This window comes from Tyto alba, unplaced genomic scaffold (assembly GCF_018691265.1).
Source record: "Tyto alba isolate M040663 unplaced genomic scaffold, T.alba_DEE_v4.0 Super-Scaffold_2, whole genome shotgun sequence".
In the NCBI taxonomy this organism is placed as follows: Eukaryota; Metazoa; Chordata; class Aves; order Strigiformes; family Tytonidae; genus Tyto; species Tyto alba.
In genome coordinates this window covers 36826121-36853511 of record NW_024881282.1, presented here as the reverse complement: position 1 = coordinate 36853511, position 27391 = coordinate 36826121, and the positions used below count along the sequence as shown (strand labels likewise).

The 27391-nt window shown below is 52.7% G+C and overlaps 3 protein-coding genes across 14 annotated transcripts in view; 1 reads left to right on the top strand and 2 right to left on the bottom strand.

Annotated features, from left to right (window-relative positions):
• LOC116965709 (POTE ankyrin domain family member F-like) overlaps positions 1–16439 on the bottom strand; it is a 338398-nt gene extending 321959 nt beyond the window's left edge. Inside the window, exons 1-25 of one of the 4 annotated variants that reach the window (XM_042792678.1) lie at positions 16056–16439; positions 15154–15268; positions 14735–14908; positions 14540–14646; positions 13965–14102; positions 12417–12553; positions 12203–12264; positions 11509–11611; positions 11328–11389; positions 10632–10734; positions 10451–10512; positions 9754–9856; positions 9572–9633; positions 8877–8979; positions 8696–8757; positions 8002–8104; positions 7821–7882; positions 7127–7229; positions 6937–7016; positions 5840–5992; positions 4889–5052; positions 4600–4693; positions 3335–3447; positions 2809–2936; positions 1964–2166 (exon numbers count right to left, since the gene is read on the bottom strand). In XM_042792678.1, the coding sequence (XP_042648612.1) occupies positions 2843–2936; positions 3335–3447; positions 4600–4693; positions 4889–5052; positions 5840–5992; positions 6937–7016; positions 7127–7229; positions 7821–7882; positions 8002–8104; positions 8696–8757; positions 8877–8979; positions 9572–9633; positions 9754–9856; positions 10451–10512; positions 10632–10734; positions 11328–11389; positions 11509–11611; positions 12203–12264; positions 12417–12553; positions 13965–14102; positions 14540–14646; positions 14735–14908; positions 15154–15268; positions 16056–16255 (2559 nt within the window). In that variant the 5' untranslated portion in view covers positions 16256–16439 and the 3' untranslated portion in view covers positions 1964–2166; positions 2809–2842. Of the gene's footprint in view, positions 1–1963; positions 2167–2808; positions 2937–3334; positions 3885–4599; positions 4694–4888; positions 5053–5839; positions 5993–6936; positions 7017–7126; positions 7230–7820; positions 7883–8001; positions 8105–8695; positions 8758–8876; positions 8980–9571; positions 9634–9753; positions 9857–10450; positions 10513–10631; positions 10735–11327; positions 11390–11508; positions 11612–12202; positions 12265–12416; positions 12554–13964; positions 14103–14539; positions 14647–14734; positions 14909–15153; positions 15269–16055 lie in introns of those variants that run through there. The other 3 variants (XM_042792679.1, XM_042792677.1, XM_042792680.1) reach the window with 3 other exon arrangements.
• LOC116960956 (cell cycle regulator of non-homologous end joining-like) lies at positions 15754–18894 on the top strand. 4 transcript variants are annotated; one of them, XM_042792700.1, is made up of 3 exons: positions 15754–15930; positions 17946–18018; positions 18375–18894. In XM_042792700.1, the coding sequence occupies exons 1-3, from the start codon at positions 15755–15757 to the stop codon at positions 18603–18605; spliced, it is 480 nt and encodes a 159-aa protein (XP_042648634.1). In that variant the 5' UTR covers position 15754; the 3' UTR covers positions 18606–18894. The 4 variants fall into 4 exon arrangements, with proteins under 4 accessions (XP_042648634.1, XP_042648632.1, XP_042648636.1 ...); XM_042792698.1 differs by having other exon boundaries at positions 18366–18894; XM_042792702.1 differs by lacking the exon at positions 15754–15930 and adding an exon at positions 17743–17861.
• A 413-nt stretch (positions 18895–19307) lies between these two features.
• On the bottom strand, positions 19308–27389 carry LOC122153435 (transmembrane protein 140-like). 6 transcript variants are annotated; one of them, XM_042792696.1, is made up of 3 exons: positions 24629–27389; positions 22621–22709; positions 19308–21041 (listed from the first exon to the last, which is right to left on the bottom strand). In XM_042792696.1, the coding sequence occupies exon 3, from the start codon at positions 21028–21030 to the stop codon at positions 20416–20418; it is 615 nt and encodes a 204-aa protein (XP_042648630.1). In that variant the 5' UTR covers positions 21031–21041; positions 22621–22709; positions 24629–27389; the 3' UTR covers positions 19308–20415. The 6 variants fall into 6 exon arrangements, with proteins under 6 accessions (XP_042648630.1, XP_042648626.1, XP_042648627.1 ...); XM_042792692.1 differs by lacking the exon at positions 24629–27389 and adding an exon at positions 21909–22024 and having other exon boundaries at positions 22597–22686; XM_042792693.1 differs by lacking the exon at positions 24629–27389 and adding an exon at positions 21909–22024 and having other exon boundaries at positions 19308–21038; positions 22597–22686.
• Between the last annotated feature and the right edge of the window lie 2 nt (positions 27390–27391).

Sequence of the window (27391 nt, the reverse complement as noted above, 5' to 3'; positions counted from 1 at the left end):
CCGGGTGCTTCTGGCACCGACACTCGCAAACTGGGGGGAGCCAGTGCAAGACATCCAGGAACAAAAATAATTGTGTTCTTTTGGATGTATTGTGTTCCCTTGTGATAGATGCTGCCAACTAGAGGAGAGATCCTGGGTCAGGCTTTTTGAAATGCTTGTGTTGGAGTTCAGAGGCTACATGATGCCTAGCAGCTACTTGATGGCAGATAGGAGGGAGGGCCAGAACCACTCTGGTCCTGTAGAGTGGTCTCTGTCACTGGAACTGCGTCTCCCCCTGCACACCTCCAACATCAGGGCAGGTGCTGTGCTCAGGTATTGCATAGCCTTTGAATAGACTGAGCAACCAGATGTCATCTCCTTACACATCACAGCGGAGTTTACTGCTGCTTTTGTCCTTGCCCTTTATTGAGAGTTTACAGTACTATTGTGCCTTGGCAGAGCTCTCATTCTCAATTATGGGAGGAATGGATCCAGTCAATTGTTTGAAGAGACCTTTGGTATTTTCCAAAGGCCATTTTGGTTTTAGAGCTTGGACATCTGTTAACATTTACCAATGTGATGGGGGATTGCCTGGAAAAGAAGTGGAACGTTATTTTACTTGGGTTTTGCCAAGTGTGCTTTGGCATGTTTGAAGAGTGGCCTGCCAAAGTTGCAATGCATATCTTAGCTATCTCCCTTGCACTTGAAGAGATGGGGACTGGGCCAGGTAGACCTCCATAGCTGGCAGCTTCCCCTGCTGCCCAGCCAGACCTGGAACATGATGGTTCTTCTCCACCTCCAGGTCTCAAAGCAGGGGCTGGAAGTGAAGATTGGCTTGGCTAACAGACATTCTTCACTGGTGGCATCACACCTCACAACGTGACTTGGTGACTGAGAAAGTGGTTGCAATCTCTGTGCCTGGACATGTTGGCTACAGTTTGCAGTTGTTCTGACTGTTTTATGTAGCCCAACAAAGACTTAAGATGAGGTCAGATTTGGGCAAAAAGCTCACTAAAGCAGGCGGGAGGTCTAGCTGAACAAACGGCCTGCAGCGTGACGTTTCCAGATCGCTGAAATGCAGCCTCATTGAGGTTGGAAGGGGCCTCGTGTGGTCACTTGAGGCAGGCAGGGTCAACCAGGGCAGGACCACGTCCAATTTGGGGCATATCCAAGCATGGAGGCTCCACAACCTCTGTGGCACGACCAAGCCAGCAGCAGGCTGAGCTGGGGCCGCCAGGCCCTGCCTAAGCTCTGTCGTGGTGTCTCTGGCTCAGCTGTGCCTGGCCATGGACCTCGCTGCTCCAGACCTCCCTAGGGCCCTGCTTGACCATCACTGGGCTGTGTCTGACCCTGCTTGCCACCACCACGCCTGACTTCTGGCTTGCCCTCAGAGCTGCCACCTCACCAGGCACGTGTTTGTCCCTTTAGGCTCTTGGCTGCCCCGGCTGCCCGCCCTAGGGCCACCCTGCTCCCCTCGCTCGCATAGGCCAAGGCTGGGCCCTGCCCTGCTGGCTGGGGGACTGACCCCCTTGGGCTCCCTGTCCCCAAGGGAGCAGTCTCTCACCCCCTTCACAAAAGAAAAGCTTTTTCCTTCGGTTGAGGCGGGACTCACCCTGCTTCAGCTTGTCACCACTTATTTACACCTTTGCCTTTCAGCAGTCTACATGTCCATCAGATTCCCTACCACCTTCTGCCCAGACCACCAGGAGGATTGCTCTAAAAAGGCGGGAAGAGTCTGGTAACTTATTATTAGCAGTAGCTCAGCACTAGGCCCTGATCTGGGCACAATCACAGTTCAAGTCTCCCCAGAGGAAAAGAACGTAGATGCGTATTCCCTCTTGGAGTTGTCCGCAGGACTGATTTTCATTCAGAGCAAGGGCAGAGAGAAACACACCAACTGCCTGCACTGAAAGAGAACCTCAGTGAGCCTTCAGAGACAGGACTCTTCTCATCCAAACCTGCTAGGGACAAAGTGCTCCGGTTGTGCAGCAAAACAGACTAAAACACAGTTTATTAAATACTAAGCTGCAACAGAACACTTGGAATTAGATGCAGGGTCATGGCTGCACATGGTGGAAGGCAAAGTTTTCCAGGCTTCCTTCATCTTCCTGTGAGCACTCTGTTTTCTGGCACTGGAACTTCCTCTTCTCTAGCATCTTCTCATCACTAACGGTATGGGAGGTTCACCTGTGAGTGGGGAAGGGCAGGAAAAGAAAAGGCTGTGCCTTACTTTTACAGCAGGCTGGGCCAAAGGCAGCACTGAAAGTAGATCCTGGAAGTACAGCACTAATGTGCAGATCCAGATACCAAAAACCAAATGCTCGAACATGTCAACAACAAAGTTACAGTACAGACTCACGTGGAAAACTGCGTTATGTGGAGATATGGATCAACTTGCGTTTTTTTCCCTATTTCTTGTCCAGCTCTTTCCCCCAGTTGTCTTTTTTGGCTGTGACCTACCATGTTAGCCTCCCAGTGCCTTCTGAGGTTAAGCCCTGGTTCTTTCTGAGTCTCACACAAAGTAGACAACTTTTCTTGCGAGTTCTGGTTTTGTCTTGCCTGCTGCATGTGTGTTTTTGACTGCATCTCCAGGTGTTGGGGAAAAATCATCAACTTGTATGCAGCAAAACAAGCAACTCAAAGACAGAGCTCTAAAGTTCCTCACTTCTGTGGAAGTCCATCAGGTGGGTGGCCAGGGAGACTGTGTTTGGCACGTGCTGACAGTAGTAGATAATTAGCAACACAGACAAAAAGTATAGGAAAAGAATCATGCCTGTTGCAGCAGAAAAAAATAATCACCATAAATCCACCAAATGAGCCAGAACTCACCTTTCGCCTTAGTTTGCCAGCTTTGCTGCCCACCTCAGAACAGATATTCCTCATCTCTGCCTGGAATCTGACGCTTTCCCCTTACATAACACTCAGCTTTGTCTGAGCTCTCCAGAAGGTTCTTCAACCTGCACAGCAAGTTAGTAAGGAGAGTGTGAAGCAAAGCAACAATTGGCCTTTCTTATGTAAGCAGCACTGCCATGGCTTGCTTCATCTGTAACATGCTTGACAGGCCAGAAGTTCCTGAAAGCAGCCAGCACTCCAGTGCCAGACATGACTGGGAGGGCCCAAAGTTTACCTGAACAGAGGAAGAAAATGCTTTCTTCCCTCTCAGGAGAACTGCAGGCAGCCTGCATTTGCAAGGCTTTTTGCAGCTTTTTAAAACCCTAGGCTCATGCACAGAAGCACCTTTCAAGATTGAATGCAAGGCCTGAATTTGTTTGCAAACAATGCTTTTACATTAGAGTTCAGTTAAGCTCAACTTCTACTCAATATGATGTTTCTGTAAAGCACTAAAAAGCCATGCCTGGTACGCTCTTGCTCCATTGCAATGTTTCTTCTCCCCGTTTTCTTCAGAAGTGCTTCTGTTCGGCATTTCATCACAGCTAGATTCTTCACTTCCTCGATTTCACTCTCACGCTTTCAAAATAGAAAAGATACATCACACAGAGAGCAGGGGAACAGGATCCATATGCAGAACATGCAGACAGTGCTTTGGATCTCCCAACTCCAGTGTCCTCTCGCAGCTCTCAACCACAGATCTCTCTCCTGTCCACAGCACACAGTTGATCCATCAAAGGAATCATGCTGATGAACGCAAGTGCCCACATATTGTCCACCAAACAGCTTCAAAACACAGTAGCACCAGGGGAATGAGGAAATGTATAGATTTTTCCCCTGAGGGTACCCTGCTCAAAAACCTGGGGGGTTCTCCACAGCTCACCCAATCTTTTCATAAATCACTTGCCCACAAGAAATTCCAAGCCTAAAACCAGTCATTCCCAAAAGCCGCTCAGGTGTTCCTTTGCAGACGGTGTCTGAAAGCGAGTTATCAAGTCCTCTGGGACATTATGAGCCTACAGCAGCATTAAAGGAAGGAAAAATAAGTCACGCTAGGACTTCCTTGACTGAAGAGCACACCTCACAGCCTTTCTTCTTCTCTTGCCAGTATCGGTACAACACAGTGTTTGTCTCTTCCCGCAACACTACCCAAGCACACAAAATCCTGCCCTTGGAGGTGTTGTTCCCTTATTAGTTGTGGATTTTCATCTTTGGAGGTCTCATTGCATTAGGGACCCAGAGCTTCTGGCCAAGGAATACATAATCACTGAAATGGGAAGGTGACTAGAGTACAAGCAACGGAAGAACTCCTGTCACAGTCTGATGATGCCAGTCAGGCCTCCAGGATGAAGCGCTTGGCAGCACCAGAGCCCAAGGAAAGTCCACAACCAAAGGTACCAAAGCCCTCTACTACATGACTGTCTGAGGTGCTGCCAGAGGTCTCAACCTCATGACTGGTCTAAAGCAGAAAATACTTAATAAGCCAGTGCATTACTGGCAACTCCTTAACGAAGATGGCATTATGTAGGACTTGCTGGAGCCTCACGGGACAACTCTCAAAGCCAGAAAGCTGGGAAATGAGCCAGTAGGACTTTCAGGGCAGCCTACAGTCAGGAGAACAGAGGAACGGATCTCTCCCAGGCCCCCCAGGAAAACCTCTTCAAATTTCCCCACAGGAATACCGACCTAAGCTCTGTAGCTCATGAAAAGGGAAGGCTCTGACTAGCTTACTGAGGCAGAGGCTTGCTGGTCTTTCTGAAGGGCTTCAGTGGTCTTGGCTTGTTGCTGTGCTGTGGCTTCCAGCCTGGTCATTACAACTTGGAGCCTGGAAAAGAAGTATAGACCTTATCGCAGAAGTCCACAAGAGCACAAATCCCAAAAGAAGAGTGTGAAAGAACCTTATCTAAAGCAAAAGCATCTTTGAAAACTCTATTATTATCTTGCTGGGGTGCAAGACAGTCATTTTGTTTTCACACAGTCACAGAAAGTGAAGCCTGGCTTCACTGTGTTACTTCCTTACTGTTGCACTTGTTCTTCCAGCTCTGGGATAGCCACAGCTGCAGAAGGCATGGCCAGAATGGCCTGCACGTTCCTGGAAGTTGTTAGTTCCTTCTCCTTTATGGCATTCTTCAGGGACTCGGCATAACACTCCGTGCAGATATACCTTTCTTTCACTTCCTGCAGCTGTCAGAGCACAACAATCCCCAGTAGTCAGGCTTTGGTTTGATAAAAGGGAGTGAACTGCTTTGACTCTCATGTTGACTCTCAAAACCCATGTTACTTCATCTTTTAGACTGGCCCCTCTCCTATGTCTATACTGGTTTCCTACAGCATTTCCTAAATGCTGCCATGACACTTCTCTCTCAAGGATTCCAAACACTCTTTGTAGTCAATTGTTGGCTCCTCCAACACAGTTAGAAGCTCCGCCTGCTCCTAAAGTGACTTTGCAACTCCATAACAAGGACGACACGAGGAGGGAATACAAAAAAGCACCAGTGCAACACTCCAGTGTGCCTGTTCCTCCTCAGGCAGCACACACTCTGCTTTGCCAAAACCAAAGAAGCAAATACACTTGCTCTGTGAAACCTGAGAAGCAGCTTTTTGAAAGGAATACGCCCCCCCTTCTCCAATTAAGGACAAAGTGACTTCACAGTTAGTGACCTTTCTAATCGTAGGCGCCAGGCTTATAAAACGAGGCGAGTCACTTACATGTCCCTTAATCTACTCCCGTTGCAAAGTTGTCTAGTATATTAAGACCACCTTAACGCAGCCCTCTGCTGTTACTTCCAGTGGTGCAAACAAGCAGGCACCAAAGGCAGCAGGGCTGTTCCCTCCCAGCTCCCTCATCACAGCTAGCTGCACACGGAATCACCCTGGGTTACACAAAACCCCCAAGAAAGGGTCAGTTCCCTGCTCTGATTTGCTACAAAAAAGGCCAGGGCCCCTGTCAAGAGACAGGCTTTCTCCATACCTTGGCTTTAGATCTGTCTAGTTCCTTCTGCAACCGCAGTTTTTGTTCCTGCAGGTCCCTGCTGTAGCACTTCTTAGCTTCAAGTGAAGCTTCTGCCAGGGAGTTCTTCCTGAGAGCATCGGCAAGATCTTGCTGCAGCCGCATGACCCATTTCTAGAGAAACGGTGTTCCATGAACATGGAGAAATTGGTAAGAAGATGGCAAGACGAGAAATGCTTTTAGTCATAGGATTATATAATTAGATTGGTCTTCAGGGTGGCCAGCAGGTCGCGGGAGGCGAGTCTCCCCTTCCACTCTGCTCTCATGAGACCCCACCTGGAGTACTACATCCAGCTCTGGGGTCCCCAGCACAAGGAAGACATGGACCGGTTGGAGCGGGTCCAGAGGAGGGCCACAAAAATGATTAGAGGGATGGAACTCCTCTCCCATGAAGAAAGGCTGAGAGAGTTGGGGTTGTTCAGCCTGGGGAAAAGCAGGCTCTGGGGAGATCTTATAGCATATATAGAAATACAGAAATAGCAATATCGAAAGATGGAGAGACACTTTTTACCAAGGTCCATAGTGACAGGACAAGGGCAACAGTTTTAAACTAAAAGAGGGTAGAGTTAGATTGGACAGAAGGAAAACATTTTTGAAACAAGGGTGGTGAGACAGTGGACCAGATTGCCCAAAGAAGTTGGGGGATGCCCCATCCCTAGAAGTGTTCAAAGTCAGGTTGGATGGGACGTTGAGCAACCTCTGCAGCTTTTCTGCTTCAGAATAGGAACGAGATGAGGTCTGAAATACACTTCAGGTCCACAATCAATGACCTCCTCTCAGCATCACTCCACAAGGAACTCAGTAGCAAGAACAGGTCTCCATACAGTGACAGGCTCTATTTGTGGCTGTCTGTGTCAGTCTCTTATAAAGTCACCTGTCTGTCACAGTGACAATCTGCTTGAATTGAAGCATCCTTCTTTAGCTGAACCTCTTCTCCAGTGCAGAAACTGGAGTTAGCATTGTCACAGACAGGCACTGGGGAAAGGAATCCCCAGCAACATTGCAGCATCACACTGCATTTCAGTATCAGGGCTACAGAAGCGTGACTTCTGCATTACCTCTCTAAGAAAAAGTACTTTATTCTCAGAACAGGAGTCAAAACCTTCCTCTTGCTCTGCTCTTCCTACCGGCAACACACCTACAAAGGAGGCAAGAAGCACAACGCTGCTTATTTCACTCTGCTTCTCCCCATCTGCCTCACTCCAGAGAAGCTTATAAAGGTAACCATTTAGTATGCCAGGAACTTGCCATTGCCACGCTCCTCTGCACCAGAGTGCGCATGTGCTCTGTGTTCATCCGCAGGTGGAAGCAGGATGCCAGCTGACTCTTTCTTTAGATCTTCAGAATCCAACTGAGGAATTGAGAAGACATGAACGAAAATTAGCACAGACTCCTCCTCGACCCATTTCTAAACACAAAGCTCCTGCTTCAGCCAATGTGCTGTGATGTGGTAACGGGTGGCAGAAAGTATGAAAAGGGCAAACAGAGCCAGCATGTTAGGCATCTCTGTTGAACTGGGCTTTCAAAAGGGGATGAAACACACTTGCCCAAGATAGAGAGGACCTACTCATAAGCAGCTAAGCATCTGGACTGTAGGCCCTATGGGCAACCATTTGACATTGACTGGATCCAAAGAAGAGCTGTGTGGTGGAAAACCAGCAATCCTCACAGTGACAGCTTTCTAGGATTTCAGTGATCTGTAAGCAGCAGGAAGCTTTACTGTTTCAGTCCTGTATTAGAAATCCAGCTCAGAGATCAGCTCTAGGAGACCCAGGTCATTAGCTTGCCCTCACTTTGTCCCAGACCTCACTGAACAGCTTGCCTGCAGCACCAGCATGTCAGGGCCCAGTTACAGGCATGTGGTAGAAGCAGCCACAGAAGGAAACGAGACCAAAAGCAAGTGAGCCAAGTGAGGCACCACTGCCTCCTTCAGAGAAGGTACCTCAAAATCAGACCAGGAATCTTCATCTTTCTCTTCCTCTGCTCCTGCTGCTGGCAAGACACCTACAAAGGAGGCAAGAAGCACAACGCTGCTGTGAGTGCTTATTTCACTCTGCTTCTCACCATCTGCCTCACTCCAGAGAAGCTTATAAAGGTAACCATTTAGTATGCCAGGAACTTGCCATTGCCACGCTCCTCTGCACCAGAGTGCGCATGTGCTCTGTGTTCATCCGCAGGTGGAAGCAGGATGCCAGCTGACTCTTTCTTTAGATCTTCAGAATCCAACTGAGGAATTGAGAAGACATGAACGAAAATTAGCACAGACTCCTCCTCGACCCATTTCTAAACACAAAGCTCCTGCTTCAGCCAATGTGCTGTGATGTGGTAACGGGTGGCAGAAAGTATGAAAAGGGCAAACAGAGCCAGCATGTTAGGCATCTCTGTTGAACTGGGCTTTCAAAAGGGGATGAAACACACTTGCCCAAGATAGAGAGGACCTACTCATAAGCAGCTAAGCATCTGGACTGTAGGCCCTATGGGCAACCATTTGACATTGACTGGATCCAAAGAAGAGCTGTGTGGTGGAAAACCAGCAATCCTCACAGTGACAGCTTTCTAGGATTTCAGAGGATCGTAACCAGCAGGAAGCTTTGCTATTTCAGTCCTGTATTAAAAATCCAGCTCAGAGATCAGCTCTAGGAGACCCAGGTCATTAGCTTGCCCTTACTTTGTCCCAGACCTCACTGAACAGCTTGCCTGCAGCACCAGCATGTCAGATCCCAGTTACAGGCATGTGGTAGAAGCAGCCACAGAAGGAAACGAGACCAAAAGCAAGTGAGCCAAGTGAGGCACCACTGCCTCCTTCAGAGAAGGTACCTCAAAATCAGACCAGGAATCTACATCTTTCTCTTCCTCTGCTCCTGCTGCTGGCAACACACCTACAAAGGAGGCAAGAAGCACAACGCTGCTGTGAGTGCTTATTTCACTCTGCCTCTCCCCATCTGCCTCACTCCAGAGAAGCTTATAAAGGTAACCATTTAGTATGCCAGGAACTTGCCATTGCCACGCTCCTCTGCACCAGAGTGCGCATGTGCTCTGTGTTCATCCGCAGGTGGAAGCAGGATGCCAGCTGACTCTTTCTTTAGATCTTCAGAATCCAACTGAGGAATTGAGAAGACATGAACGAAAATTAGCACAGACTCCTCCTCGACCCATTTCTAAACACAAAGCTCCTGCTTCAGCCAATGTGCTGTGATGTGGTAACGGGTGGCAGAAAGTATGAAAAGGGCAAACAGAGCCAGCATGTTAGGCATCTCTGTTGAACTGGGCTTTCAAAAGGGGATGAAACACACTTGCCCAAGATAGAGAGGACCTACTCATAAGCAGCTAAGCATCTGGACTGTAGGCCCTATGGGCAACCATTTGACATTGACTGGATCCAAAGAAGAGCTGTGTGGTGGAAAACCAGCAATCCTCACAGTGACAGCTTTCTAGGATTTCAGATGATCTGTAAGCAGCAGGAAGCTTTACTGTTTCAGTCCTGTATTAGAAATCCAGCTCAGAGATCAGCTCTAGGAGACCCAGGTCATTAGCTTGCCCTCACTTTGTCCCAGACCTCACTGAACAGCTTGCCTGCAGCACCAGCATGTCAGGGCCCAGTTACAGGCATGTGGTAGAAGCAGCCACAGAAGGAAACGAGACCAAAAGCAAGTGAGCCAAGTGAGGCACCACTGCCTCCTTCAGAGAAGGTACCTCAAAATCAGACCAGGAATCTACATCTTTCTCTTCCTCTGCTCCTGCTGCTGGCAAGACACCTACAAAGGAGGCAAGAAGCACAACGCTGCTGTGAGTGCTTATTTCACTCTGCCTTCTCCCCATCTGCCTCACTCCAGAGAAGCTTATAAAGGTAACCATTTAGTATGCCAGGAACTTGCCATTGCCACGCTCCTCTGCACCAGAGTGCGCATGTGCTCTGTGTTCATCCGCAGGTGGAAGCAGGATGCCAGCTGACTCTTTCTTTAGATCTTCAGAATCCAACTGAGGAATTGAGAAGACATGAACGAAAATTAGCACAGACTCCTCCTCGACCCATTTCTAAACACAAAGCTCCTGCTTCAGCCAATGTGCTGTGATGTGGTAACGGGTGGCAGAAAGTATGAAAAGGGCAAACAGAGCCAGCATGTTAGGCATCTCTGTTGAACTGGGCTTTCAAAAGGGGATGAAACACACTTGCCCAAGATAGAGAGGACCTACTCATAAGCAGCTAAGCATCTGGACTGTAGGCCCTATGGGCAACCATTTGACATTGACTGGATCCAAAGAAGAGCTGTGTGGTGGAAAACCAGCAATCCTCACAGTGACAGCTTTCTAGGATTTCAGAGGATCGTAACCAGCAGGAAGCTTTAGCTATTTCAGTCCTGTATTAGAAATCCAGCTCAGAGATCAGCTCTAGGAGACCCAGGTCATTAGCTTGCCCTCACTTTGTCCCAGACCTCACTGAACAGCTTGCCTGCAGCACCAGCATGTCAGGATCCCAGTTACAGGCATGTGGTAGAAGCAGCCACAGAAGGAAACGAGACCAAAAGCAAGTGAGCCAAGTGAGGCACCACTGCCTCCTTTCAGAGAAGGTACCTCAAAATCAGACCAGGAATCTACATCTTTCTCTTCCTCTGCTCCTGCTGCTGGCAACACACCTACAAAGGAGGCAAGAAGCACAACGCTGCTGTGAGTGCTTATTTCACTCTGCCTCTCCCCATCTGCCTCACTCCAGAGAAGCTTATAAAGGTAACCATTTAGTATGCCAGGAACTTGCCATTGCCACGCTCCTCTGCACCAGAGTGCACATGTGCTCTGTGTTCATCCGCAGGTGGAAGCAGGATGCCAGCTGACTCTTTCTTTAGATCTTCAGAATCCAACTGAGGAATTGAGAAGACATGAACGAAAATTAGCACAGACTCCTCCTCGACCCATTTCTAAACACAAAGCTCCTGCTTCAGCCAATGTGCTGTGATGTGGTAACGGGTGGCAGAAAGTATGAAAAGGGCAAACAGAGCCAGCATGTTAGGCATCTCTGTTGAACTGGGCTTTCAAAAGGGGATGAAACACACTTGCCCAAGATAGAGAGGACCTACTCATAAGCAGCTAAGCATCTGGACTGTAGGCCCTACTGGGCAACCATTTGACATTGACTGGATCCAAAGAAGAGCTGTGTGGTGGAAAACCAGCAATCCTCACAGTGACAGCTTTCTAGGATTTCAGAGGATCGTAACCAGCAGGAAGCTTTACTGTTTCAGTCCTGTATTAGAAATCCTAGCTCAGAGATCAGCTCTAGGAGACCCAGGTCATTAGCTTGCCCTCGCTTTGTCCCAGACCTCACTGAACAGCTTGCCTGCAGCACCAGCATGTCAGGGCCCAGTTACAGGCATGTGGTAGAAGCAGCCACAGAAGGAAACGAGACCAAAAGCAAGTGAGCCAAGTGAGGCACCACTGCCTCCTTCAGAGAAGGTACCTCAAAATCAGACCAGGAATCTACATCTTTCTCTTCCTCTGCTCCTGCTGCTGGCAAGACACCTACAAAGGAGGCAAGAAGCACAACGCTGCTGTGAGTGCTTATTTCACTCTGCTTCTCCCCATCTACCTCACTCCAGAGAAGCTTATAAAGGTAACCATTTAGTATGCCAGGAACTTGCCATTGCCACGCTCCTCTGCACCAGAGTGCACATGTGCTCTGTGTTCATCCGCAGGTGGAAGCAGGATGCCAGCTGACTCTTTCTTTAGATCTTCAAAATCCAACTGAGGAATTTAGAAGACATGAACGAAAATTAGCACAGACTCCTCCTCGACCCATTTCTAAACACAAAGCTCCTGCTTCAGCCAATGTGCTGTGATATGGTAACGGGTGGCAGAAAGTATGAAAAGGGCAAACAGAGCCAGCATGTTAGGCATCTCTGTTGAACTGGGCTTTCAAAAGGGGATGAAACACACTTGCCCAAGATAGAGAGGACCTACTCATAAGCAGCTAAGCATCTGGACTGTAGGCCCTACGGGCAACCATTTGACATTGACTGGATCCAAAGAAGAGCTGTGTGGTGGAAAACCAGCAATCCTCACAGTGACAGCTTTCTAGGATTTCAGAGGATCGTAACCAGCAGGAAGCTTTACTGTTTCAGTCCTGTATTAGAAATCTAGCTCAGAGATCAGCTCTAGGAGACCCAGGTCATTAGCTTGCCCTCGCTTTGTCCCAGACCTCACTGAACAGCTTGCCTGCAGCACCAGCATGTCAGGTCCCAGTTACAGGCATGTGGTAGAAGCAGCCACAGAAGGAAACGAGACCAAAAGCAAGTGAGCCAAGTGAGGCACCACTGCCTCCTTCAGAGAAGGTACCTCAAAATCAGACCAGGAATCTACATCTTTCTCTTCCTCTGCTCCTGCTGCTGGCAAGACACCTACAAAGGAGGCAAGAAGCACAACGCTGCTGTGAGTGGTTATTTCACTGTATCTTTCCCCATCCCTCAAGTCCTGCATCCAATTGACTATTATTCTCCTACAGGCCACAGGGATTTGTCCTCATCACCTCCTCCACACTGAATCCTCCTACCTGCAGGTGCACCCGAGGTAAATTCAGCAGTCAGCGCAGAGCAAAACCTGCCATCTACTGCTGGGCCTTCTGTGCCTCTTGCAAAACATTCTCCCATCCCTTCATAGAACATGTATTTCTCCAGTTGGTCAGCAATACTATATATGGAAAGGAAGGAAATCCATTTGTTAAAAATACCCCCATACTTGCCTACATGCTCTACTGGAAGAGCAGCAGCCATTCATGAGCCATCCTACCCATATTCATAGCCAGTTGCTAACGGGTAACACACACACACAACTTACTGCACTACTGGAGTAGTGGAGACTGAAATACTCACTGCAGGCATGTTCACACTACAGGTGCCAATTCTTGTCTATGGAGTAACTCATCCCTGCGGGCTACAGCCTCATGTGATAAACCCCCTCTCCGTTTCGAGGGCCAGTGAGATAAACAACCCCCCTGTCAGACTGACATCTAACTACAGAGCCTCTACCTTAGCGTGAAGCTATACTAATGCTGCAGCTACTCTGCATGTCAAGCTGAGGTAACATCTCCTCAAACCCTGTCCTGACTTTGAAGGGCTTCAGAAATTCCCACGGTTATTCTGAGGACCTGAGAGTAGCAAGAGGCCAACAGCAATTGCAGTTGCATTTCAAGCACTGCAGGGGTTAACTACACTGCATAGGTGTTATCTTCTAACAGCCCTGACAGAGGGTCAGTTGGGGCTCCAGAGAGAGACCACTTTCAGTTTTGCTTCATAAGCAGAACTAAAAACCAAACAAAACCCCCCAAATAAACAAGAAAAGAAAAACATTAAAAACGTGCCCCAGACCAAGGCTGCTATGTAAAATGGTGCATTAGTGCAACACTGATACTGTGCCAGAAACCTAGAGGGAAGGAATTAACATCTTGTTTTGCTAGTGCAATCTTCAAACATGCTGTATTCCTGCAGGGGTTTTTACTCCACAGTTTACCCAGGCACCCTTCCCTCCTGCTTCCCATTGACACAGACTGACAGAAGGGGCAGGGGAGGAGAAATGAAGTCCAGATCCAGTGACAAGAGGTTACCGGCGGTTTATGGCTAGACAAGGCATGCTTGTAGGCATAATGCAGTTCATTCACCCATCACTAGGCTACCATCCCTAGGGAAGAGGGCTATTTCCTTCAGCGTAGCTGTTAAGCACACATAGCCACCTTAGTGAAGGAATGGCCAGGGGTGCAAAGCTACCCATGAGAGGAGGGAAAACTGCTGCAGAGTTTAACTCGGGGGATATCAGTTAGATTCCCTCTGAAACAAACCACAGGCAGGTGCTAGTCAGTTTAGTTCAGTGGAGCTTGGTAGCACACAGGTGGATTCTCAAGAGAGAAGTGCTGGGGGAAGTTTCCCCCCAACTTCCAAATCCACTCCTGACATGGAAACAGATGCATCAGAAGATGTCACTGAGCCCAGCTTCAACAAAGGTCTCGACACCTCATTAAACCCTGGTGATGTTACCCAAAAGGGCCATACATCAGCACAGACATTCTGAGAATGCAGCTGCTCTAACAAGGATGTAAAACACTTACTCATCATGTTGAAACTCCCTGGCATAGTACTCAGCTGTGCAGCCAAATGGGTCTTGATGAGAAAGATCAGCACCGTGATGAAGGAGAATTTGTATTATATTCATATCCCCAGCACAAGCAGCAAGCATAAGAGTGGTCCTAAAGCATCAAAGAAATGACAGGAAATACATCAGCTTCTGCAGACATTGCATTGCCATCACTTCAGTCCCTCTTTGCTCCCCAAACAATTCATTTTCCCTTTCCTATAGGCAGAGAGAAAGCACAGCCAAACATGGGGTAGCATCAGAGAATTCCAGTTGGTGGGACCTCAGGAGGTCTCCAGGCCAACCACTTGCCCAGAGCAGACTCAGGGCACGTGTATGCACGAGCGTGGCACCACAGCCAAAACTTTCTTGCAGTCCTCAGAAATCGTCTACTGAGCTAAGAGCACAGCCGAGTGTGGGTCTGCTTTCACACAGAATTTGCTCCTCTTAGGCAGCTCCTGGTTGTCTTTTGAAGCTCATTCCTACGCCTCCCATCAATCCAACTTGAACAATGCTAAGGAGTCCCCCGTGCATTTCTGACAAACCCTTCACCTTTTACGGTTATCTCGAGCGTGCACATCAGCTCCTTTTTGAAGAAGGAACTCGACCATCTCTTCACAGTGCTCGGTGATCGCAAGAGTAAGCGGAGTGTATCCCAACTGAAAGGGGAAGTCATCTCCCTTAGTACAACACATAAAAGTCAAGCAAGTTTGAGGAAGAGGAGCCTTACCCAAAGTCCAAGCTTACCTCATTCTGCGCATCAATATGGGCCTTGTGCGCAAGTAACAGCTCCACTAGAGATTTATTAGGAATGACGGCAGCCAGGTGAAGGGCAGTGTTGCCGCCGGGACCTTTGAGGTCAGGGCTGGCACCATGCTCCAGCAAAATAGCCACACAGTCTTTGTGCTGGCGCTCTACTGCCTGGAAACAAGACACAAAGGAGGAATAACTTCCAACATCTACATTTCTCTCTGACAGAACTCCCGCATCTTCCCAACACTGCAAAGTGTGAGCATCTTCAAAGATTAGGCAACATACGCCTCTTCACCGCTGACTACAACATATCTGTTTCTACACAGGACTGCGTAAAGAATGATGCAAGGTCTATATTGCTCGGTGCATAACTGATAAGCCCCACGTACAACAGTGTGACCTATTCCACATACCTTCATCAGCGGCGATTTCTGAAAACTGTCACAAGGATTTAGCTTGCACTTTTTTCCTGCTAAAAATCGAACGACAGCTGCGTGGCCGTTCGCACAAGCAAGATGCAGAGGCGTCCTAGAAATTAAACGTGTTTGGTTAACACGGACACACACAGCTGAAGACGTCCTTTCAGGCTGTGGTACCCACCGCATAAGGCCACAAGCCTCAAATGGCAAAAACTAAGCCGAGAGCAAACTCTCTCCTGCCAGAGCTGGTGGCAGCACTTGCACACCTGAAGCCTGGGGCTGGCTAGGGAAAATCCCCAACACATCCACTGAGTCAGGAGGAATTTCCTCAGCTGTGCCAATGAACCTGCACAACCAGACTCCTGTGCCCAGGCACTGGTCCCTGCCTCCGGCAGGGCTGCCCGGCCACCTGGCGCGGCGAGGGAGAGCGCGTCTTGGCAGCCGGGAGTCTACGGAGGCTACACAGGGGACTGGGGAGTCTGCGTAAGGCCTTGGGTTTTCCCCGGTCAGTCCCGTGCCAGACGGGTCCCAGCGACAGAGGGGACGGGATTTCGAACAGCAACGGGAAGGCTGTACCGTCTCTTCCCGCGACCCCATGCCCTGCTCCAGCAGGCCGCTCTCTCTGGCGACAGGAGAGGAGCCGCCTCTGCTCGGACAACGGCCTGCCGAGCTCCGCAGGACATTCACGACAGGGCCCGGGCCGGCAGAGCACCGCAGGGCAGGGCAGAGCCGAGCATCCGCCCCCTCCCGTCCCCCTGGGGCACCCGTCCGGTAAGGGCCGCCGCTGCGGAGCCGCCCCTGCTCCTCAGGGCGTTTGCGACCGTCGCGGGCTTTGCCCGGCTCTTTCCACCGGGGCTGGGGGGGAGGCTTCGCGCCGGGCACCGCCCGCCCCTTACTGCTTCTCCGCGTCCCGCTCGTTGATGCGGAACCACTTCCGCCACCAGCGCCGCTGCAGCCGGGCCAGGTCACCGCTGGCGGCCGCGCAGTGCAGCCCGCCCCGGCGCTGCTCCCGGGGCTCGGCCGCGCGGGGCGCGGGAGCGCTGCCGGGCGGCGGCCGCCCCCGCAGCCTCCTGAGGAGCCCGATGAGCCTCTGCATGCGGGAAGCGGCCGGCGGGCTCTGCCGAGCCCCGGGCGGGGAGGGGGAGAGAGCGGGGAGAGGGCGAGAAGAGCCAAAAAGAACCCCGAGCGGCCCCCGGTGCCTCCCGACGCTGCCGCGCTGCCGGTCCCGCCGCGTCGACGCCGGCGCTAAGCAACCGCGTCGGCGCTAAGCAACCGCGCCAGCAGGGGGCGACCTACCAGCGGCGGGGGGACGTCACGGGGGGCGTCAGAGGGGAGGGGCGGGGCGAGGCCGGCCCGGCGGGGCCCGGGCGGCCGGACAGGGGCTCTGAAAATGCGGCGGTTTCGACTATTGAACGGTTGAAAGTTAGGCTGTCGGAGGATGCGTCCTTGGGTGCGTCGGGAGAGGTGGTGGAGTAAAACACGGCGGGGGTGGCCGCGGGCGGGGCTGCTGACAAACCGTTGGGCGTGCGGCAAAGCTTCGCCCTGTCCCACCGCTGCACTTGTCACCGAAATGGGGAATGGAAACGCCTTAACGCCGGTAACGGTCAGGCATTACTTTCTTCAGCCGGGGGCATGAGGGAATCATTCCACCTGACATGTCCACCGCGCGTTACAATAGCCAAAGCTTGTATCGCTCTAACATACATATTCATGAAATTTCCTAAACTCATTATCATATTTACGTAGCTATTACCCACGAGGTTTAGGTCTCGGGGAGGCTTCCACAGGGCCCCTTGGTGGTCTCTAGCCGTCTCTGGCGGTCTTCGGGGAGGAGCCTTTCTTGAACTTTGCATTTTTGAATTGGCCTTTCTCTGGTTTATGTCTGCGCTTTCTTACCTCCTGTCTAGCTTCAGCTAGTTCATTATTTCTCAGAGGGCCTTAATCTTCAAGGACAGGGGTTCCTGATCAGGAGTCTCTCTCAATTTACGCATTTCCCAGGTGGTGGTTACCACGCTTGCCTGGCTCAACGACCTTTGTGTTCCAGGTGTTCGACTGATCGCTCAAGTTCTTCTAGTAACCTAAACAATTATTTTCAGTTTTCCTTCAACCCATTTTCCAACTCACGGCTGATGCATGAGCTGTGTTTGCCTGGCCGCACACCGCTGTCTCTGCCGCTCCTGCCCTCCCCGGCCGATATAGCATCGGCTTCTGCCGGGACTCTTTCTTTCTTTTTTTTTTTTTTTAATGGGTTTCGTTTTTTTTTTTTTTTTTATTTTATTTGTTTGTTTGGGTTTTTTTTGGCGGGGGGGGGGAGGGGAGGGCGGATGTGTGCGTGTTTTGCTGCTCGCCTGCGCTCGCGCTTTAGCCGTTAGAGGGCTGGGAGTGACGGGGCCCCGCCGCCCCGGCCGTGCGGCGCCGATACGGCGGGTCCCAGCGCGGCGGCGGCGGCGGCGGCAGCGCCAGCCCGGGGCTTCCCGCTCGGGGAGGGACGGAGGGAGGGACGGACGGACGGACGGACGGACGGAGGGAACGCCTCCCGCGGCCGCGCCACCGCCCCCCACCCGCGGTGCGGCCGCGCGGGGGATGGCGGCGGGCGAGCGGCGGCGGCGGCTCCTCCCGGGCTGGATGGGGGCGGCGGGGGCCGAGCGGGCGGTGGTGGCTCCCCCCAAGGCCGGGCGGCGGCGGGCGGCGGCGGGGCCGAGGTAGCGCCGCGGCGGGGGCGGGGCGGGGGCGGGGGGCGAGGCCGGGCCCTGCCCGCGCTGAGTGTCTCCCCGTGCGGTGCCCAGGGCGGCGGAGGCGGTGGTGTACTGCATGAACGAGGCGGAGCTGGTGGACGTGGCCCTGGCGGTCCTGGCCGAGGTGAGCCCGGACCGCCCCCCCCCGGGGTGGGGACGCGGCCCTGGTCGTGTCCGAGCGGGGCCGGGAGGGCTCCGGGGCGCGCTCGGGGAGCGCTGCCGCCCCCGGCTGCCTGGGGGCCCCTCTCCGGGAGGCGGGTGTGGGGGCGCTGGCGAACGCCGCCCGGGTGTCCCGATTCCTTCGTCCTCTCCCCGGAGCGTGCCGGGGCCGGCGGAGCTGCCTTCGGTCGACAAAAGCAGCTTCCGCCGGGCAGGTGGGGACTGGCGAGGGGTGTGCCCCCCCTTCCCCCTCGGGGTGCTCCCAGGGTCGAGTCGTGCACAGCCCGGTCTGGTGGTTTACCTTTTGGTCAGAATCTACAGTGCGAGGAAGGTGAGGAGAAGGCCCCGTCGCCGAGTGAAGAGGAGCGGGAGCACCAGGCAACGCCAGCCAAGGCTCCTGGAAGCACAGCCAGTGCGGGGGAAGCCGGCGACCGCGGTCCGGCTCTCCCATCGCCTCCTGATACCGGTGCCGGTGCCTATGCAGAGAGAACGGGCCGGGAGGACACTGAGGAAGATGCTCTGAAATACGTCAGGGAGATCTTTTTCAGCTAACGTTCCCCTCCTCGGAGGCTCCCTGGGAGCAAAGGGAACAGTGGAGGGGAAGGTGTCCCCTCCCACAGCCCTCAGGATGGTGAGAAGAGGGCCTGGAGTGGGCTGTGTATCTGCCGTGTTGGTGGCCTGTGAAGCTGGTGGGAGGCCCGTGAAGGCTATGGGGGAAAAGGGGGCACTCACTTCTCCCAGTGTGTGCTGGGTTCACTGGGGTTTGGCTCCAGATTAGATTATGTTCATTTCTGTTTGGCATCTCAGAGCATGGACAGATTAAAGAGGACGTTTGGGTTTCTGTGAGTGTCCCTTTGGTGAGTTGGTGTTGGGACTGGAAGGGGGTTGGGGGTTGCTGGACCTGTAAGGCCTTTGCTGGCTCTGCAGAACCAGATAGTCATGGTTCAGCCTTGGGGCTCTTTTGTCCTTGCAGTCCCTCTGTGACAGCTGCAGTGGGACCTGGCAGGCCTGTCCCCATCTGGCCTGATGCTGAATTTGCCTCCAGGCTTGGGCAGGCATCCCAAAGCTGAGGAAGACATGGGTGGGAGCAGATTGGCAGGGGCAAGGACCATCCTGAGGGGCCTGACCCCATTGCAATGTACATGGGGGGGTCTAGGAAGGGATGAGGGTGGCTCAGCGTCCTCTTCCCGATCCAAACGGGGAGATGAACACACCACGTGAGGCTGAAGCAGATGTGAGAGCTTTTACCTGAAATGAAGAATCAGTCAAACCATCATCACCAGGCACATGCACACCAAGACTGCAGCAGAAAAAAGAACGGACCCTCATGTCTCTGAAGGGGATGAGCGGGAAAGCAGGCGCTTCTTTGTGCAAGCTTACAGACATGGCATGGAGTGGTGCTGTGCACCGCCGTGGTGGAGAGACCCAGCCAATGCTCTGGTTTTGATGGCCCAGCTGGGGCACTGCACCCTGGCCTGTGGCAGTCCTGGCCCAGCTGCCGGAGCGCACCCTTGCGCGGGGCGTCCGTTGGTCTGAGCTAGCTTTGTGGTGAGCTGTCCTTGCAGAGATCCAGTTCTGGAGTCTCACAGGCTGCCGGACTGCTAGGCTCAGCTCCGTAATATCAGTGGGGACAAACCTGGGGCTCTGCACCAAAATCCTCTGCTTCTTCACAGAACGCGCCTCCTCGTTAGGGCTGTGTTCAGCAAGTTGTTAGGCTGCCCTTTCAGGTGCTCTGCTGCTGCTGGGGTTGAATGTGGGCCACTTCACCCTAATGAACTAAAGCAGAGTAGTCAGTCCAGATGTTATTCCAGCAGGTGAAGTACAGGTGCTGCTGCTGAAGAGAGTATTTCCAGTGCACTTCAGGAGCTGCCGCTGCTGTGATGGCAGTGTGAAGCCACAGCTCCTCAAGTCACAGTTGCCTCAAAGGCAGCCCTGGTGAGTCTAGGCAGTGGAGAAGAAGCAGAGTCTCTTTGGGCAATTCCAAGAAAGGAAGCCTGTTTGCATCTCTGCCTGCCTATGCTTAGGCTAGATATGTCCGGAGGGCTGTATCCACTGTGTGCTGGTTCTGATCTGTCCCCTTCACTGTCCTCTGCGTCAGGGCCAGAAATGTTGTCGCTTTGCTGTTGTGGCCCAGGCTGAAGGGTGTGTTACATGCTGCTGTTTCTGGGAAGCTTCCACGATGTGCTGTGGGTGTTGGTGTCTGCTGCCTGCTCGCTTCAGGAGCACAGCACACAGCCGTGTGCCAGAGCATGGCTGGACATGGGCCTTTGAGTTAAGGATCAGATTCCTGCCAGTGACTAAAGCTGTGGTGGGATTACTGTTTTAAAGCAGGTTATCGATGGCTCTTGCATCTTCTTCACTGTCAAACCTCAGTGGGCAGGGCCTTCTCAGTAAAAGGGCTTTGACAGTGGGAGGTGTGCTTGACCCAGCTGAGATACATAGCAGCAGTGAGAGTCTGGAGCAGTAGCAAAGCCTGAGTCGCCAGCAGTGCCAGGAAGCCTCCAGTGAAATCAGAGGGGTGAATCCATGGTGAGGTTTGGAAAAGAAACATACCCAGGCCTCCAGACAGGATTATCGTCTTGATGATAAATGTGATGAGAATCACCTTCCAGCTCCCTCTCTCATCTGTGCACTTTGCATGTACAACAAAAATGGGGTAGAAGATGCTGAGGACGAGGCAGGAATACACACAAACCCTGGCTATCACTATTTCTGGTAGGCTGATGCCCATCACCTGCAGATGCTTGTACTCCAGGCACTGCAGCTCCCCAGCTGTCTCATTCCACAGGCAGAAGTTGTAAAAGCCAATGCGTTTGTCAGGAAGGTTGACCAGGTTCCCAGCTTCCCACAGCAGCGCGTAGAACATCAAGGCCAAGGTCCCGGCAGCCTTGAGTAGGGTCAGGACATAGAGCAGGTGCCCAGTGTACCTCCATTGCAGCAGACCCATCCTGGTGCAAGCATGGTCTCTTGATATCATGGTAAAACCTGCTGCAAAACATGAAGCGGGGGGACCCCTTGGTTGTTGCATGTTCCGGTACCCTCCCCAAGATGTGCTCTGAGCCTGTGTCACTGAGTTCTTGGACTCCCCTTGCAACTAGAAGAGGAGCATCTCGAATCCTGCCTCTGACTGTGCTGTGCATCTGTTACGAGGTTGAGGGGATGCATTTTTGGTCGCAGCAAAGGTGGCTTGATGATGTGGGGATGCATTTTTGGTCGCAGCAAAGGTGGCTTGATGATGTGGGGATGCATTTTTGGTCGCAGCAAAGGTGGCTTGATGATGTCCCATGCGTGGACTAGCACTGGGAGGGGACAGTAGGGCTCCCTTAGCTTCACACATGCCCTTTGCACCATGATCTCACATTGGACAAGAGAGGCATTTGTCAGCAAACTGAAGTGATAGGAGCAAAACACTGCTGTCTGGTAAGCAGGGGATTAAGAGCTATTCTGGGAGAATGCTTTTCTTTCAGGTCTGGTCAGACAAGGACGTCCCTTGTGATCGTTGGACTACTGAGTAAAATGCAGGTATGACCGGGTCTGAAGTGCAGGGCTTCCCCTGTGTGTCCCCCTCCACCCCGTAGCTCTGGGACACCTGATGCCACTGATGCCACGCATTTCCAGCATCCACATGCCCCTGAGGCCCTTGCATGCCCATACATATCTGAGCACAGCAGCGCTGATCACCCGCAGCCCTGTTCCCCACTGAGGCTGGCCAACGGTGCTCCTCTGTCCTGGTTGCCTGAGGACCAATTCCCCACACAGACAGGCAGCTGTACACCACAAAGAGGCACCCTGGGCCCACCTGCAGCCACTCACCCTCCCCTCAGGCCCGGGGAGATGGGTGATATGGTGACAGACCTGTGATTGCCACGCTCCTCACTGTTCTCTCGGACTGCCTGGCAAACCCGGCTCCCTGCGCTTCTCCCAGAAATGTGGACTGACTTCAGTGCCCTCTTGCAGGCTTCTGCTTTGTGCTGAAAACCAGAGAAGTGGCATCAGGAAGGGGCATCACAGCACTGGCCACCCGGGTCTGCACAGAGGCACAGACACAGGGCAAGGAGCTGAGACCTTGGCTTCAAGCTCAGCTTTCAGCTTGAGGCTCTGCAAATAACCCCTTTCCTGCCTTTGCCAGGCATTATCTCCTGTGAATCAGTTACTACCTTCCCTCAAGAAGTTCAGAAAGTTGGTCCTGCTCTCTCCCCTTCATTGCCCATTACCTGGTGGTATATCATTCCGATGCCCTGTGTGTCCCAGGCCATTAACCCCACAGCCACTGGTGGATTTGGTACAGCCCCTGAGTTTTAGCGTGTCAAGAGAGACCTCACTCAATCTGTACCCAGTGCCTGGCTGCAGTGCTGGTGACTGGAGACCCTTCAGCAACCCCCTCCCTCTCCCTGTCTCCCCGGATTCTTGGGAATGGGGCACCTATGTTTAATGTGCACAGGGATGAAACTTCTCTGTCCCAAACTTCTCCTCCTCCACACAGTCATAGCCAGGAGGAGCATGTGCGCAGCGCGGAAGGGTGTCACAGTGTCCAGACACTGACCTATCTCCTTCCTCTGGTCAGTACCTCACTTCTTGTAGCTTCCCTTGGAGGTCTTCACAACATGCTTCTGGAAAGACTGGAAGGTCGCACCGAGGATGTCCATTGCTCTGAATCTACAATGAAGACACAGATGACCAGGAAAATATCCATGCTCGGGCCCAGAGTGCGCTACAGAATGAGACCTCACACATGTTATTTCACCAGGGTTTGTCTGTACACGTGCTCTCCTGCAGTCAGGCATTGCTGCTCTTCTCCCTGTCCTGCAAGGGCTCACGCCTGCCCACTGTTCTCCCTGCCATCCTGCCTCACAGCCCTCAGAGGGAGAACAAGCTGTGCTTGGAGGGGGGGCTCTTGATTAGCTGACCAGCTCCCCAGGGATTTCTGTCAGTGCTCAGAGCTGGGACTAGTACAGCCCAGCTGGCTCCCGGCCCTGCCCACCCACCAGCCCTTGCTATCCTGTTTCTGTAGACTGGTTTCCTAAGGAAGGCAGGCTTGCTTGAAACATGGGCATTTGTTCAATCATCTCATGTTACCTTTTACTTACCTCCACCTCCATAAAATAGAAAAGCAATTAAAAATTGTCCTAGTTGCACATGCTTACTAGAGAGGGGACAGAGAATTAAATTCCTAGCAGGTTCATGGAAATATATGGCAGGGGTGGAGGACGGCCACCTCAGAGACCCTGTGCTGCTATGTGATCTCTGCCTGTGTGAGAGCCTGGGGAAATCCCGTGGTATTTCTGTCCTCTCCTCTGTTTGAGGCTGGTGTCTGTAAGGACTGATTTTCTCTTCCCAGCAATGTCCCTCCGTCCACTCTGCCAAATTGCAAGCAGATTTGCCCTTCAGCCTCCTGCTGCCTCCCCAGCAGAGCCCACCAGGTAAATCCCTGTCCCCGGGTGTGACTGTGACAGGGACCGAAACGCGCCTGGTGTGGGTGCCCTGTGCCAGCTGGGGCAGAGAGCGCACGGCTGGCCTGGAGGTGACGTACGGTTTGGCAATGGAAGCTGAGACCTGGCGCCCTGCCACCAGCACAGCCACAGGCACGGCATTCGTGAACCCTGCAGCTCGGCCAAGAGGCTGGTTTGGAGGCAGCCTGGCTGAGAAGCAGGAGATAAACAGGAAGGAGCTGTCTAGCTGGGGCTTTCTCAGACATCTGCAGCCTCCCCTCACCTCTGAGGAGGCGCCTGTGCCTTTGGATGAGTCTGTGGCTCTGCCTCAAAGGTGCAAGAAAGAGGAACCCAAGCGCCTCACAGCGAGCCCCTCAGGGCAGGCATCACGGGAAGCACTGGACTTCACCATGGGAGAGCTCTGTGCTTCAGCCTCCTGGGCAGAGAGGGGCTCCATGTGCGTGGCTCAGGAGCTCCCTGGGGTGTCTGTGTGTGAGATGGGGCTCGTAGAGACCCTCTGTGCTGCTGGGGCTGCAGGGCCCTTCCCTCTGCTGGCTTGTAGGCAGGTGAGCACCTTCCCAGGCTGGGGCTGTGCCTTCCCCGCAGCGAGCTGCTGGCTGAGTGCCTGGGCCCCTCTGTGCAGACACAAACATCTTTGTGGAGCTGCCGGACCCCACTGCAGTGAACACGCTGAATGTAAAGGGGTGAGGGAATGGGCATTTTCTCTTGCACTGAAGAGCCCCCCAGAATACTTGGCTTTCTTGCATCCCCCCTCCCTGGCTGCTGGGGGGAGTAATGCTGTGCAAGAGCAGTGGGAAAGGAAGGCAGCTTTGGACTTGGCACCTTTCCTTCAGGCCACCTGCTCCCCCCACCCCCCAAGGATCCCTCTTTCCCCCTCAGGCAGGATCAGCTGTGGGGAAACCACAGGTGAAGAAAGGCTGCTGACAGGCTGAGGATTGCTGGCAAACAGAAACCAGCCAGTGGCACATGGACCACAGGGCAGAAAAACCGCCCCAAAAGGTGCTACAGCTGGAAAGGGACCTGCTCCCTCCCAGACATTTGCACCCTGCAGCACCACCTCTCTTGTCAGCTCCCCCTGATGCCAGTGGCATTAAAGAGGTGAGGGACCCGGTGGAGGATACTTACGGATTGCCCATCTGCGTGGGTGAGGAGCTGAAACACGCTGAAGAGGGCTGAGGTGCCGCCCTGGTGAGCTGAGCTGGTCTGTGGCTGCTGACAGGTCCCGTGCTAGCTGGGTTCTGACACCACTGCTCCTGTTACGTGACTGGCAGCTGCCTCCTGCTTTCTGTTTCGATTTTGAGGGTCACGGGAGCCTGATGCGGTGATCTGATACTGCGTCATCTGAATATGACTAAGAAAACAAGCTGAGCTCAGCCCCCACCGTCCAAGCGGGGGGCAGGCTTTCTCCTGGCTGTGCTAATCAACATAACTGACTGGGCTAAGCTCACCCAGGAGAATTGGACTACTGGAGTGGCTTGGGTGTCCGTGGGGGCTGAGATGAGTTTGTTTTGTTTGGACATTTCTGTAGAGGTAACTGACTGTCCCAGTGCTGACTCCAGTACCGCAGCACTGTTGGAGTTCACTGAGCACTTGGCCCATCCTGCACATTGAGCGCTGCTCCCCTCCCTCTTCTTCCCACGCTCGGCTTTGCCCGAGCTCCCCCTCACCCACTGACACAGTGCCTACGCAGGCACAGCTCTGGAGAAGTGGCAAGCTGCCTGCTGCAACAGGAAACCTGTGGAACCTCGAGTGATGTGAGGGGCAAAACTCTCCTTCCTTTAGTCCTCCTGGACAGATCCAGAACCATTTATTTGTCCTGTCCTATAAGCAGCCTTGGTGGTGGGTCTGTTAGAGGGGTGTGTTGAGGGGTGATACATGTGGGACACCTAGCCATGAAGGTGTTTACAGAGTCCCACATAGTAGTTTCACATTTAGGCATGGTCTGGAAACCTCCAGCTGGTACATACGTCGTGAGCCTGTAATATTTACACTCACACCCAAGAGCACAAGGGTGAAAGGAAATATAGGAGGAAGCCCTAAGAGAAGCTCAGTGGATAGAGCCACCAGACAGGTGACAGTGGGGAGGTGCCTTCCTATCTGGCTTGTGTGTGTGGAGTAATTTTAGCGTTGAGAAGGACAAGGATATGGGTCGAAGTGGTCCAGATCATAGATGGCTTGGGCAGGGGTTATGGTGAGAGAAATCAGGGGTGGGGGTGGAAGGCTTGCAGCAAATAAAGCCTAGTGTGCCACAGGTGCTGAGCTGAATATGGTGAATGGTGGGAACACAGAAGGAAGCCTTGGGGCTGCATATAGCTGAGATCTAACATTGCGGCTGCTGGCTGGGCAACTGAGGTATGAACCGAGACCACTGAGGCGAGACCTCTGTTCCAGTGAGGAAAAGTGCACTGACAGGAGGCATGTTTGTGCTCTCAAGAGGGTTGGTCACGCAGTTTTGCCTCATGCCAATCACTTTTCTGTTGTTCAGGAAGGAAATGGGTGTGTGATTTGGATCTGGTGATCGGCCAACTCCTTAGCTGACCTCAGCACCACAGGGGAGGTTGCCGTTTGGCTGCCACAATCGTGAGGCACAAGCAGCTCTTTCACAAATATCCTCACTTCTCATTGGGGTCCTGTTTGCTGGAGCAATCAGGATGACTGCTGCAGTGGGTCTGCTCCACCATGCCACAGCACTTCGCCCTCGAGCCACTGTCCTCCTAGATGGGTGTCTGATCCCCTTCCTATCTCCTACGCCTCAGCTTTCATGAGTGTGATTAGATGGCCACACATCCTGGCTTTAGGCTTTGCACACCCCTCCATCTCCCTGGCCTTCTATGCACAGTTCAGAGAAATAAATACACCATTTGGGAATGTTACTTTTGGAGTGTGGCATCTTCCTGGCCAGAGCTGGTTGCCTGATTGTGCACCTATGGCAAAAGTGCTCCTCAGTGTTTCCTGAGGAGCCTTGTGTCTCCTCCCCTGGAGGGTCTCGGTCTCTGCTGCTTGTAATGCCTCCTGGGATGCCAAGGCTGCCAGCAGGGAGAGGCACAGTCAACCTCTGGCTCAAGACTTGCCCCTGGTACCACTGATGTTCTTATTCTAGAGTCCTCCTTCCACATCTTTGGCAGCCTCTCTGGTGGGTAGTTCCCTTGCCATCTCCTTCCAGGCATTTGGGCAGGGACGGTTGTGCCTGAAGGCTGGGCGGGATGCATTCTGCCCTGCTCTTCTCCTTCCTAGGGACATTTCACAGGTGTCCCCTGGCTGCCCCTTTGGCTTCAGATGCTCAAAGTCTATCTGATGATGGAGCAGTTGGGGAGGCTAGGTGTGATGGGTGTGGGGTGGTGTAATGTGAGAGCCGACTTGTAACTCCCCAAAACAGGGGCTGAGAAAAACAGCCTGAGAAAGAGTTAAGGGATGGAGGGGGAGCAGAGGCCCTCCAAGCTGAGGAATGTCTCAAACACTCGCAAGTTCTGAAACTATAGTCACGGGGTGGGTAATGTGGAGGCTGAAGCTGGTAAGGCGGCCTGATTAGCACAAGATGCAGCTGGAGGAGGGAGCCTTGTGGAGGCAGGACAGTTCTGCCCTGGTGCCTCTTGTAAAGGTGCAAGGGCCATCTGTCCAGTGAATGACCTTTGCTTTATTATCCATGAAAGGTATATTAAAGTTGACACCCCTGAATATGCTAATGAAGATTAACAAGATCATGCTAATTATATCATCCCATGAAGTACCTTCCTACTCCCCCATACATGTGATAGGTAGGTATGTGGGTTGCCCTGGGGGACGGACCCAAGGAAAGTGTGTATAAATTGAGGGGGGGTGAGGAGTGAGATGTAGAAAGAGAAAAGAAGACCAGAAGAAGAAGAAGATGGATGCATTCCCTGATGAACT

Bases quoted from the DNA above. Each gene is read 5' to 3' on its own strand.
- LOC116960956 (XM_042792698.1), top strand. From the start codon at position 15,755: ATGCCCTGCTCCAGCAGGCCGCTCTCTCTGGCGACAGGAGAGGAGCCG. The intron at 15,931-17,945 runs GTAAGGGCCGCC...TGCGGTGCCCAG, and splicing joins CCCCCTGGGGCACCCGTCCG to GGCGGCGGAGGCGGTGGTGT. The intron at 18,019-18,365 runs GTGAGCCCGGAC...CCTTTTGGTCAG, and splicing joins CCCTGGCGGTCCTGGCCGAG to AATCTACAGTGCGAGGAAGG.
- LOC122153435 (XM_042792691.1), bottom strand. From the start codon at position 21,081: ATGCAACAACCAAGGGGTCCCCCCGCTTCATGTTTTGCAGCAGGTTTT.